Source organism: Carettochelys insculpta, chromosome 10 (genome assembly GCF_033958435.1).
Source record: "Carettochelys insculpta isolate YL-2023 chromosome 10, ASM3395843v1, whole genome shotgun sequence".
Taxonomy (NCBI): Eukaryota; Metazoa; Chordata; order Testudines; family Carettochelyidae; genus Carettochelys; species Carettochelys insculpta.
In genome coordinates, this window is record NC_134146.1 from 12,555,525 (window position 1) to 12,568,254 (window position 12,730).

At 41.7% G+C, this 12,730-nt stretch overlaps 1 protein-coding gene across 3 annotated transcripts in view; it reads right to left on the reverse strand.

Moving 5' to 3' along the window:
* Positions 1 to 27: 27 nt before the first annotated feature.
* The window catches only part of COPB2 (COPI coat complex subunit beta 2), a 28,664-nt gene continuing 15,961 nt past the window's right edge, over positions 28 to 12,730 (reverse strand). The window contains exons 14-22 of one of the 3 annotated variants that reach the window (XM_075003615.1): positions 9,458 to 9,588; positions 8,973 to 9,180; positions 8,551 to 8,661; positions 6,551 to 6,765; positions 4,514 to 4,606; positions 4,251 to 4,431; positions 4,071 to 4,139; positions 1,946 to 2,023; positions 28 to 369 (exon numbers count right to left, since the gene is read on the reverse strand). In XM_075003615.1, coding sequence (XP_074859716.1) covers positions 274 to 369; positions 1,946 to 2,023; positions 4,071 to 4,139; positions 4,251 to 4,431; positions 4,514 to 4,606; positions 6,551 to 6,765; positions 8,551 to 8,661; positions 8,973 to 9,180; positions 9,458 to 9,588 — 1,182 coding nt within the window. In that variant the 3' untranslated portion in view covers positions 28 to 273. Of the gene's footprint in view, positions 370 to 1,945; positions 2,027 to 4,070; positions 4,140 to 4,250; positions 4,432 to 4,513; positions 4,607 to 6,550; positions 6,766 to 8,550; positions 8,662 to 8,972; positions 9,181 to 9,457; positions 9,589 to 12,730 lie in introns of all 3 variants that reach the window. The other 2 variants (XM_075003614.1, XM_075003616.1) reach the window with 2 other exon arrangements.

The window sequence follows — 12,730 nt, forward strand, 5'->3', positions numbered from 1 at the left end:
GGTATGCAAGAATACAAGCGAAATTGATCTGTTTAAAAGACTTTATTTTAAATCGCTTGATATTACATGTTATGGAGAGCTGCTTAGTTGCTAAATGAATGTCAAGAAGTTGCAATTTGAAAATTCTTTATGCAACTGATAGTTAGAATAGGGCCCATGTGGTTCAGGTTCAGTATAAAAATCAAACTGCTTTCCAGCTTTTATAGTCCACATTAACATTATTCCACTCCTAACTATAGCAAATTAAAAGTATTTGGTCACTTAAAATCAAATTCAGTCATCCAAGATCTCTTCATCCAGATTGATATCTGTAGTATCAATATCCTCCAGATCCAGGTTATCCAAATCATCATCCAAATCCAGAAGTGCCTGAGAGAAGGAAAGTATTTGGGATTAGGGGCCAGGGAAAAATTTTACCATAGTTATGCATGCTGTGAATGTTAGTGTTTCTTCAACTGAGCCCACTAAACACAAAATTTTGTTGAACATCTGTGAAAACTTTCTTAAATTGTCAGCCCAAAAAACCAAACATACAGCAAGAGCAAAATGAAGTAATTTAAAGTCAGGAATCACAGCAATGAAGTAGTGACACTATCTGGTTTTAGGAACTATAGCCCAGCAGTGTATGATGTGAAGAAAGTGTCAGATGCTTGCAGCACACCTGCAAGTTCACAGAATACCAGTTTTCCACACAACAGTTTAAGAAACACTGCTTCAGAGGGGTATGTTTTCAAACCAACTTTGATGCAGCTCTTCAGACTCGCCCACAAGTACTGTTGCGATTTGAAACTACAAACTTTCACTACTTGGAATAAATATCTGCAGGTGAGCATAAGTGTGTGCAGCTGTTCCATAACAAACTGGTCTCTCTGGTCATGTAAACAAAGGCCAGCTGCTAGTTTGCGGGGGACTGAATGGTGACTGAGGATGTACACTCACATCTGTCCCAGTTGGGTATTTTGCAAGCTTAAATAATGACTCTTTTCTTTTGGTTCTCTGTATTTATGTCAGTCTGTATTGGAAATTGATCTGATGAAGTGGGTCTGTCCCATGGAAGCTCATCACCAAATAAATCACTTTAGCTGCGTCTACACGTGCACGCTACTTCGAAGTAGCAGCAGTAACTTCGAAATAGCGCCCATCACGTCTACACGTGTTGGGCGCTATTTCGAAGTTGAAATCGACGTTAGGCGGCGAGACGTCGAAGTCGCTAACCCCATGAGGGGATGGGAATAGCGCCCTACTTCGACGTTCAACATCGAAGTAGGGACGTGTAGACGATCCGCGTCCCGCAACATCGAAATAGCGGGGTCCTCCATGGCAGCCATCAGCTGGGGGGTTGAGAGATACTCTCTCTCCAGCCCTTGCGGGGCTCTGTGGTCACCGTGGGCAGCAGCCCTTAGCCCAGGGCTTCTGGCTGCTGCTGCTGCAGCTGGGGGTCCATGCTGCATATACAGGGTCTGCAACTAGTTGTTGGCTCTGTGTATCTTGCACTGTTTAATGAAAGTGTGTCTGGGAGGGGCCCTTTAAGGGAGCGACTTGCTGTTGAGTCCGCCCCGTGACCCTGTCTGCAGCTGTGCCTGGCTCCCTTATTTCGATGTGTGCTACTTTGCCGTGTAGACGTTCCCTCGTTGTGCCTATTTCGATGTTGGGCTGAGCAACGTCGAAGTTGAACATCGACGTTGCCAGCCCTGGAGGACGTGTAGACGTTATTCATCGAAATAGCCTATTTCGATGTCGCAACATCGAAATAAGCTATTTCGAAGTTGGGTGCACGTGTAGACGTAGCCTTTAAGTGCTACACTTCTGCTGTCTTAATGGAAGTGAGCTCACATGAGGTTTTTATCACCACTTTTCCACTGTGGAGATTATAAAATCTCAAACTGTAGTTTCAGATTAGCTTTCCTCTTTATCTCAGAGAAATACTTTTGTAACTGAAGTGTACCTTTTCATCTTTTGTCGTTCGAAGTGGGTCAGAATTTCTTGGAACTGGAGATGAAACTAGTTCTTCCTCCTCAGATTCCTTCTGAGATGCAAAGAAGATTTCATATTCACAAGCCTCTTTACACTACATTAATTTGCATAAAAGTCCAAATTTAAGGATGCTAGGAGATCATGGGTTTGTTTCTTCCTTTAGAGAGAACAGTTTCTCTAAGTAGCTTTTGAGTAACATCAATTGCTGACACCTGAATTTAGATTTCTCTTGTTACACTGAAGGTCACTTAAAGATGAACACTAATGAAATTTCATGTATGCACCAGCAGCATGGAAATGTCTCATTTTCAATGTAAAACTACAGATCATATTGAAAACAAAATTCCAAAGTGAGATTTTTTTTTTTTAAGAGGCTACTACAACAAAAGAAATAGGGCCTTTTGTTTCAGATTTTTATTTAAAAACTTTCCTGGGACTAGATGAGTGTTTCTTACTACACCAAAAAACAGCTGAAAATTAGTGCAAAAATCTAATTTTTCTTGGCAAGTGTTAGTTTATTTTGGTTGATGGCAGGATAGGGAAAGTATTAAGCAGATTCATATTTTGCATAGACTAGCATATCAGATCATTAAACCATTTCAAGCTGATAATGTGTACCTATGGGCATGAGATTCAAACACACATTCTGATTCACATGCTTCAGAGCTTGGGTGCATTCTTTTCGACTAATACATAGCCTTACATTATACAACACTCTGGGGCAGTCACTAAAGTAGCCCCCCACCTTTTGGCAGGGGCATGCTAGTGAGCCACTTTGGCAGATGCTAATGAAGCACTGCAGTGAATATGCAGCACCTCATTAGCATAGTGGCACAACACATACCACTTGTCTAGACAGGCCTTTCCAAAGGACCCCTCTAATTTCAAAAGCCCCTCCTTCCCATTTGGTTTTGGGAAGGAGGGGCTTTTGAAGTCATGGGGTGTTCCTTTCAAAAGGCCCCTGGTCTACACAGGTGGCATGCATTTTGAAAGCAGCACTTTCAAGACATGCAGGGTGTCCATTGTGTTAATGAGGCGCTGTATACTCATGGCAGTGCCTTATTAGCATGCCCCTTCCAAAACGCAGGGCTAGTGTAGCCATGGCCTGAGTACATATACTACTCTATGGAGATGTACACTACATTTTTCTAATAATTTTTTTTAAAAAAAACTTTGAATGATATGAAAAATCAGGAAAACATTTTGTAAAACCCATGATTTTGTTCCAGTAAATAAACACGTTTGTTTTCAGTTTAAAATGTTTGAGAGAGCATGTGCCTTACAGTTCAGTGTACTCTCTAAGCCTGCTGCAGGATGTTTGAAAGGGGGAATATTTAATGGTTTAACTCAGAAGAACACAAAAAACAGGACTGTCAGCATTTTCTTTCCCATGGTTCAAAGACAGGTTTGGGGCTTTTTTTTTTTTTTTTTTTTTAAATAAAGAGCCCTTTAAGACACTACCCGCTTTCAAAAAAGATCTTAAAATTACAGGAGAAATGTAAGCTGGATTTCCCCACCTGACAATTTGTGCCATTTCATAGTAGGAGATGGGGTATTAAAAAAAAATATTCATGTAATGTAAAAGTGGCTTGTTTTACATCACCGGACTTTTAAACTTCTGGAAAACAGCTGAAGCTATTTGTAATGAGCTTCACAAGGAAGATCTAGCTCTGAATTGTATTCATCCTGTTGAAATTTATTAGATGTTTGCAGCTGTACTCAACAGCAAACTATTATTCACATGCAATCGTACAAAGATATACGAGTAACAATTTCTCACCCATCTTTCAGAAATTTAAAGAGCCCTAGTTTAGTTTGCAATACCAAACTTGACATCCAACATGGATTTATGTAATTTTAGTGCTGCAAGGGATATACAGCAATTCATGCTAGTGGAGCAATCAGTATTAGCTCAAGTAAATAATAATTGTGAAAGAATGTTTTGATAGGGGCAGCAGCAATGACACAAAGCAGCAACAAAAGCACACCAAAGCAATGATTTGCCCATTAAAAGTGAGTAGTGTCTCCACAGCTGCTAGTGCACAATACTAGATCTGCCTCATCCTGGAACTTTACTGTAGAGTTGTAACACTGACCTGGGCTGCTATTACTCTTGAAGGCTCAAAGCCTTTAGCTTCTTCCAGTAGATTTCTTTCTTCATTTGGCTAACAGAACAGCAGGGAGAAAAATTCTCATAAGTAAAGAATCTTAGAGTTGGCGTTCTTACTGCAAGTGTGGAATTATTTATATTAATGAAAACAAAATACTTTACTTACAGTGACGAGTGGATATTCCTTGGCTGGCCGCAAATCAGAATGAGTTTCCTTTACGTAGTCTTCAACAAGAAAAGCTTCTTTTAATCCAGGGAAAAGGTTTTCATACTCTGTTGGATCAGCCAGGGAATCTGCAGCTTTCTGATTGACTTTAGAGAGATTCTCTCGCCACAGTTTTACAACTCTGGCAATAGGACACAATACATACGTAAACAGCGAGTTTTGAAAAGGAAAGTATTTCCACTTTAAAAACATTTAAAAGTTACCTTGAAACTTGGCTTGGCAAATATGTACGTGCTAAAAACGCAGCTTCTGGCAAACGTCCAGTTTTAATCAAGAGTTCCAAACAACTGTCAACCCTAGAATGTTAAATATTGAAGTTGTCAATACCTTTGCAGTTATGAGCCTGTGCAAGCTCAAGATGCCATCGTTGGACACAGTGGACTACCTACAATACCTTAATACCTTCTTTTGTTAAAATACCAAAAGGCAGATACTGCATTTGATTCAAACCATGATTCTGCTGAAGTAATGAAAAACAAAAAGTCTTTCTGCTTGCACCTGATGTACATCACATTTATTGAAAGATATGAAGGAACATCAGTCTGAAAACTAGGGTTAGGCATGCCACAATAAGCAAAATGTAGCACACTAATTTTGAATTTCTTTTTGCAAGAATCTACCAAGGATTAATTTAGCATTAATCTAATGTATTTGTGTTTTCGGTGTCTCTGGAAAACAAGAAAAATCTTAGATAAACTTTGTATTCAAAGTAATACCAAATTGATGAAACAAAAATAAGGTTCCAGTCCACTAGAAGTTCTATATACATGCTGTATGACCTATTGGAAAGTCATAGACTACAGTGTGTTCAGTACTATTTCAGTAGGGCAACCATATCTCCCTGTCCCAAATACCGGACAGGGAGATACAAGGGGAGGGGCAGTTCCTTCCAGCTCTTCCAAGCCCCCCAGGAGCCAGGAAGGAGGCACAGCAGCTGCAGCCCCCAGCACTCCCCGGGCAAGTGGCAAGGACACGGCAGCCAGCGATGTGCCCAACTTCCTTGAGGCTCAGGGAAGTAACTCCCGCCAGCAGCTGCACTTCCACAGCTGCTGGCAGAAAAGGTCAGCAGGGGAGGGCCCAAATATGGGACATTAGTCCATTTAAAAAAAAAAGCCTGGACGCCTTTTTGGCATCCCAAATATGGGACCATCTCACCTAACATGGGATGGATGGTAACCTTATATTTCAGCTGATGCAAGAGACACAGACCTACTCAAAAAGTCAACAGGGGCTTTGCCACAGGCTGCAAGAGCAAACATCTTTCCTTGTGTCATTTAAAAGAAACTGTCTGATCAAACATCTTTGCAACCTCAAGACTCGTATCATCTTCTTGTGTAGTATTTGAGTACAGTGTTTTAACAAGACCAAAAAATTTCTTCAAAATTTTACTGAAGTAAAAAAAACTTCAAGACTCAGTTTTAGTGGACAGGAGAAATGAAACGTCAACAAAGCTTTATTTTAATACAGATTATTTCAAAATATCAAGCTTGTTTCACATTAAAAACAGACCACTTTTTCCATTTGTTTAAAAACAACGCAATTGTGAAAGTTGCAGAGTAAACTGTCTGGAGCCACCAGTCACTTGCCATTCTTTAACTCAGGAGATCGCCTGCCTGTCATCCTTAACCTATCTTACATCAAGATTTACACCTGTATGACCATTTCAGAAGGGGACGGGGAGAGACATGGAGGTAAGCCATCAAACTTCTACATAAAGTGGAAGTGACAGGGCTGGTGGGCACTAAAAGCAGCATGTCAAGTTACATTACAGCAATAGTTGAAAAGCTGTCACTGTCTATTGGTCACGTGGGCTAGGTCTATACTTGCCCCCAACTTCGAAGGGGGCATGTTAATTTTGAGGAGTAAAGGCACTTTGAAGCGCCTGTGGCTGCACACATCAGCACTTGGAAGTTTGACACTTCGAAGTTGCCATGGGGAAGAATTAGCCTAATGAAGTGCTGCGTATTCACCACAGCACTTCATTAGTACTCTCCCATCACCCTGATGAACGTGCCCCCTTTGAAATTGGGGGCAAGTGTAGACAAGCCCATGGTGTTGGCTCTCTTTTCCATCTCACATGGGATAGCTAAACAGGAAAAGAGTCTACGTTTCTGCATTAGCAGTTGTAGCACCATACTCGTGGCAGCTCTGATTGGGACTGTGTGGTATGGAGCACCTCAGTCCAAGTATTATGAAAACAATGAGAATGAACACAGTTCAAGCCTTTTTTGGCTACTTACTTTCCTTGCAAAAAGTAGCTCATAAAAGCCACATTGTTCTTCCCATCTTTTTCAGCTCCTTCTGCTAGTTTGTTCACCATGTTAGCATTTCCTGAAGCAGTGGCCAATAGCAATAAACCTCCATAGTCCTGTGCATGGTGCAGACACTCCTGGGCTAAGCTAAACTGGCATTTGCTGATGGCAAGCTCAGCAAGTTGCTTCCACTTCTGTTCTGACTGCAAGAGATTTTCCATGTTTCAGTGTTTTAAAATCAGAGAACAGAACATTTTTTAAAGGAAAGACTTCTTTGAAAACTGCAGATTAGTATAAATTCAGTCAGGCTTAGCTGTGTTATCCCAAATTCACGTATAAGACTAAGATTTTTCCCATGGTTATTTTTAATACAAGTCACACACAAACAGAAATTCACAAAAGACCCTCCCCTGTCTGTGACTACTATTAAAAACAACAAAATTGGGAGCAGGATACCCAACACCCACTGCTGCTGGGGCTCACAATAGCTGCGGCTTGATGGGGCCCATGGCTAAAGGATCCTCTAAGACACCTTGGTACACTGGGGGCTGTGGAGTTCTACCCCTTCTCTCCCCAGCAGATGCATGCTCTGGGGACCCAGCTGGTTGGCAGCTCCATGCCCACAACTGAAACAGTCCTGGAGCTCTCTGGAAGTCATGGATTCTGTTATTTCCATGACACAATAGCCTTACTTACATGTATTTGCCCCAGGCCTCAGAATATTTGAGTTAATATACCCACACAAAATGCCAATGTAACAGCTATAGATTGTCAATGTTGCAGCCTCACAGACTGTTTTATACACACGGTAAAATTTGTCATTTTCATGTGGCAAACTAGTAGGGATTTCATTTATTAAAAGGGGAGAAAGCAAGGTGTACGCACGTAAAAGTTATCAGACTTGGTGTTTAGGCGTTTATTTTAAAACAAAAACTCAAAGGCTGTGTCTACACTACAAAAATAACTTCGAAGTTGCTTAATTCAAAGCAAGCAACTTTGAAGCTGAGCGTCTACACACACCCTACTTCAAAGTTAAACTTCCCAGTAGGGCACTACTCTGTTCCTGGGAACGGAGTAAGGACTTTGAAGTCAGGAGCCCAACTGTGAAGTAAGGGAAAAAATGTGTAGACTGATGGCTACGTCAAAGTTAGTTTCTAGTGCAGAGACACACCCAAAATGTTTTTGGTAATAAAACTATTCTATCTGAATTATCTGTCCACCTTAAGATGGACACTATTCCTATTACAAAATAACGTGACTGACGGCAGGTGAGATCAATTCTAGTAACCAAATTGTGAGGGTGAAAGGGGCAAACTTTTAAGCTTACACAAAGCTCCTCTTCAGGTCTCAGAAAGCTAGCTAGAGCGTCAAAGCTCAAAAGATTGCTAAGATTAAGGGGTTCACACATACTGTAAGAGAACATTTGAAGTTGGCAATTAATGAGACTATCCTCAAAGTTAGTTATGGGAGATCATCTACATTGGGCACTAGAAGTGGAGTTTAGGTTCTGGTGTTTCTGCTCAGGCAGAGGCTTCAGCCCCTGACACCGGCAAGTCTTGCAAATCAGTGGCTATCCATGCAGACATCCTGTTTCCATGCACCAGTTCTTGGCTTCCCCCTTGTCTCCATTATAGCTGTGCTCCAGTAAGAGGGCACAAACTTGGAAGGGAAGGTTATGAACCCTGAACCAGTATATGTTGTCAGGTAAGTCAGATGGCTTTCCAGAGGGACAGCAAAGAGAACATCCTTCCCACCCACAGATCTCAGTTCCCTATAGAGCACCTCCCAGAGAGGTTTCCTCCGGTCACTGGCGGGACAGGGGCAGTGCGGAAGGCAAAGCAGGTTCAAGGATCTGTTCTCCATCCCGGATCCTGATTCCCACCCCCACTCCTGCCGCCCACCCCTTAGTCCTCTGTTAAATTCATCCCACACGATACAAGTTTAGCAGTATCAGCAAGACTTTAATGGAAAGTGAATATTACATTTACCTCTGCTTCCACTGCAAGCTGGTATGCGATCTTTAATTCTCCCAGCTGAAGAGCAAGTTCAAAGCTATGTTCAGGATCTGTGGATACTGCAAGAGCTTGTTGTTTGAAACCCTAAACAGATTTTTCAAAAGTCAAACTGTAGTCTATCATATTTATCAGCAATCTTAGAAATTTCATTCTAAACACCAAGTATCTTCCTTTACCCAAGGCAAACTGACTGCTGCACAAAGAACAAAAAAAAAAAAAAAAGGCTGCTTTATTCTTAAGATCTTTATGTAAATTGATTTTAAAGAACTGTCACTAAACAATCTTTGGTTTGTGTACAGTAACATGAGAATTCCCTACTGAGTAAACTAAAAAAGGTTAAACAGGAATTACAGTTTACATTCACACTCTTTACATTTGCAGTAATGTTCTCTTGCCTGTTTTTCAAGAAAATGTGCAACTCTGGTCCTCTGTTCCTTTGGAATTGTGGGAAGAACTTTGTCAGCCATACCAAAATCTCGTCTCATTACTGCTGTCTGATACTCAAGCACCGAGACCAATAAGGAGTAACTAACGATGTTTAGCTCTTTATCGCCCAGATAAAGCCTGTTGTCCTTGGGGATATACCCTAGTAGATACATTGTCCTGTAACAAAAACACACGTTTTAATTTCTTCTTCCAGCGGAAGATTCATTAGATCTTATGATAGCAACAGTAATACCTAACACCCTGTTCAGTTTACTCTATGCAATCTTGCAGTAAAAATGGTCCACAATATACATTAAACTAATGTGGCTAGAAAAGGGGTGCATGCTAAGAAGTGAACTCAGTGACAAGTTGTTGAAATATTTCATATGAAATATTTCAGGGTTTTAAAATAAGCATTACAAAATAAATTGACAACTATAAACTACATACTCACCTATCTAAATGAGCAATAGTGACAATTTCTCCTCCAACATAATAGTTCAATCGGTTCACAGAACTGGTGTAAATAAAACAGTCGCCTACCCACAACCCTGTTTTCACAATCTCCTGAATCTCACCAAGAACCTGAGGGAAAAAAAACATGTTAACATTAGGACTGGGACAACCATGAAAAACTATCCCTGCTGCTACTCGGGACCTCATTAACTCAGACACACCATCTGAGCCGCAGCCTGGATTATTCAATTTACTTCCCAAAATCCACAAACCGGGAAACCCTGGACGCCCTATCATTTCAGCTATTGGCACCCTTACCACCGGACTATCCAGTTACGTGGACTTCCTCTTCAAACCCTATGCCACCAACGCTCCCAGCTATATCCGAGATGCCACCGACTTCCTGAGGAAATTACAAAACATCGGAAAAGTTCCTGATAACGCCATCCTTGCCACACTGGATGTAGAGGCTCTGTACACTAATATTCCACATACAGACGGATTACAAGCAATCAGGAACACCATCCCTGATGCCACCACAGCCAATCTGGTGTCTGACCTCTGTTACTTTGTTCTCACACACAATCATTTCCGTTTTGGGGACAATTTATACCTCCAGATTAGTGGAACTGCTATGGGCACCCGCATGGCCCCACAATATGCTAATATATTTATGGCTGACCTGGAACAACGATTCCTCAGCTCTCGTCCCCTATTACCACTCCTCTACTTAAGATACATTGATGACATCTTTATGATTTGGACCCATGGTACAGAGGCTCTAGAAGAATTCCACAGAGACTTTAACAATCTACACCCCCACCATCAACTTATGCCTCGATTACAACATGCAAGAGATACATTTCCTGGACGCTACAGTACTAATCAAGGATGGCCTGATCAGTACCACACTGTACCGAAAACCTACTGATCGCTATACTTATCTACACCCTTCTAGTTTCCATCCTGCACACGTGACTAGATCCGTTGTTTACAGTCAAGCTCTTAGGTACAATCGCATTTGCTCTGATCCAACTGACAGAGACCAAAAACTACAAGAACTTTACCAAATATTCATAAACCTGAATTACCCACCAGGAGAAGTTAAAAAAAGACAGGGCCAGATGCACACCCAGAAACCAGCTACTCCAAGATCAGCCCAAAAAAGCCAAGAACAGAACACCACTGGTCATCACTTACAGCCCCCAACTCAGACCACTGCAACGAATTATTAAAGACCTACAACCTATTCTTAATCAGGATGCTACACTCCAGAAGGCCCTGGGTGACATGCCTGTTCTCTCCTACAGACAACCTCCCAACCTCATGAGGATCCTTACTAACAGCCACAGCCTATACCCCAGGAACACCAGTCCTGGAACCTTTCCCTGCAACAAAGCCCGCTGCCAGCTTTGTCCACGTATCTTCTCTGGAAATACCAATCACTGGACCTAACCAGGTTACTCACAGAATCACGGGCACTTTCTCATGCTCCTCTACTAACATCATATATGCCATCACGTGCCAACAATGCCCAGATGCTTTGTATATTGGACAGACTTCTAACTCCCTTAGACAAAGGGTCAACGGGCACAAAACAGACATCAAAACGCTCCAGATCCACAAACCAGCTAGTCAACATTTTAATGGAATGGGGCATTCTGTCAATGACCTCAAGGTATGTGTGTTACTGAAAAGAAATTATCGCTCCTTTGTAGAAAGGGAAGTGGACGAACTGACATTTATATTCAAATTCGGCACATTAACACATGGTTTAAATTGTGATGTGAACTTTCTGAGTCACTATAGGGGCTTGTCTGCATACTTGGCTCAATCTAATTCTTGATCTTCCCCTCCACCCTCCGATTTGCTCACCTTGATTATCTTTTTCTGATTTGTCCTCCTTGCTTACTGTTTTTGGTCCTCTGTGTCTTAAATATTGAGTCTGTTCTAGTCTGAAGAAGTGGGCCTGTCCCACAAAAGCTCACCTAATAAACTATTTTGCTAGTCTTTTAAGTGCTACTTGACTGCTTTTTGTTTTTATCCAAATTCAATTAGCCACTCCATCCTTTGTGAGGAACAAGGCAAGTTAAAGACATGGAACGTTCACCTTCACTTTAACATTTATAAATATATTCAATAAACTTCCATCAAAGATTAAGACTGGGATTACAGATCAAATTTTAACCTGGACTATGTTGAACTGTGGGGGGGGGGGGGGGGGGGGGGGAAGGAGGGAAGAGAGAGACTTTCATAGAATCCTAGGGCTCAAAGGGACCTCAGGGGTCATCGAGTCCAGCCCCCTGCCTAAAGCAGGATCAACCCTCTCCAAAATCACCCCAGCCAGAATTTTGTCAACTTGGGACTTTAAAAGCTTTAAGGATGGAGATTCCACCACCACTCTCCTGGCAAAATAGTTTTTCCCTAAAAATCCAACTTACACCCCCTGCTCTGTAACTTGACACCACTGCTCCTTGTTCTGCCACTTGTCACTACTGAGAACAGCCTCTCTCCATCCTCTTCAGAGCGTGCCCCTTCACAGAGCTGAAGGCTGCTATCAAATCTCCCCTCACTCTTCTCTTCTACAAACTAAAGCCCAAATCCCTCAACCTCTCCTCATAGGTCACGTGCTCCAGCCCCCAAGTCATTTTTGTTGCCCTCTGCTGGACCCGCTCCATTGTGTCCACATCCTTTCTATACTGGGGGATCCAGAACTGGACACAATACTCCAGATGCGGCTTCACCAGTGCCAAACAGAGGGGAATAAACAACTTCTCTGGATACGATGGAAACGCTGTATCCTTGTTAACTCTGTCTGGTTTAGTTTTGAAACACGTGCACATCACTTTCTTCCAAAGTGCTTGTTAAAAACATTGTTCAGCACATACCCACTAACCAAATCTTGAACTTCATTTAAATTTCAGTACCATTTGAAAATTCAAGGAAAATTTAAACTATTACCCAGCTTTGTGTCTGAAGATAATTTTAGTTGTATTAGAACACAATATAAAAATCAATGTAGAAAAAAAGGTAACAAGTTCTCTTTGTAGACATTTGTATATTATGGCTACATCTACACTACAGCAACCTGTCAACAGAAGTTATTGTTGGAAGAGATGTACCTGCAAAACTTCTGTCGACAGATCATGTCCACACACAAAAGCAGATCAAAAGAGCAATCTGCTCTGTTGACAGAGTGGCCAGACTGCCTGACCACTCTCTTGCCAGAAGGGCTGACCAGAAGCTCAGCAACCAGGGCTAACTGGTGAAC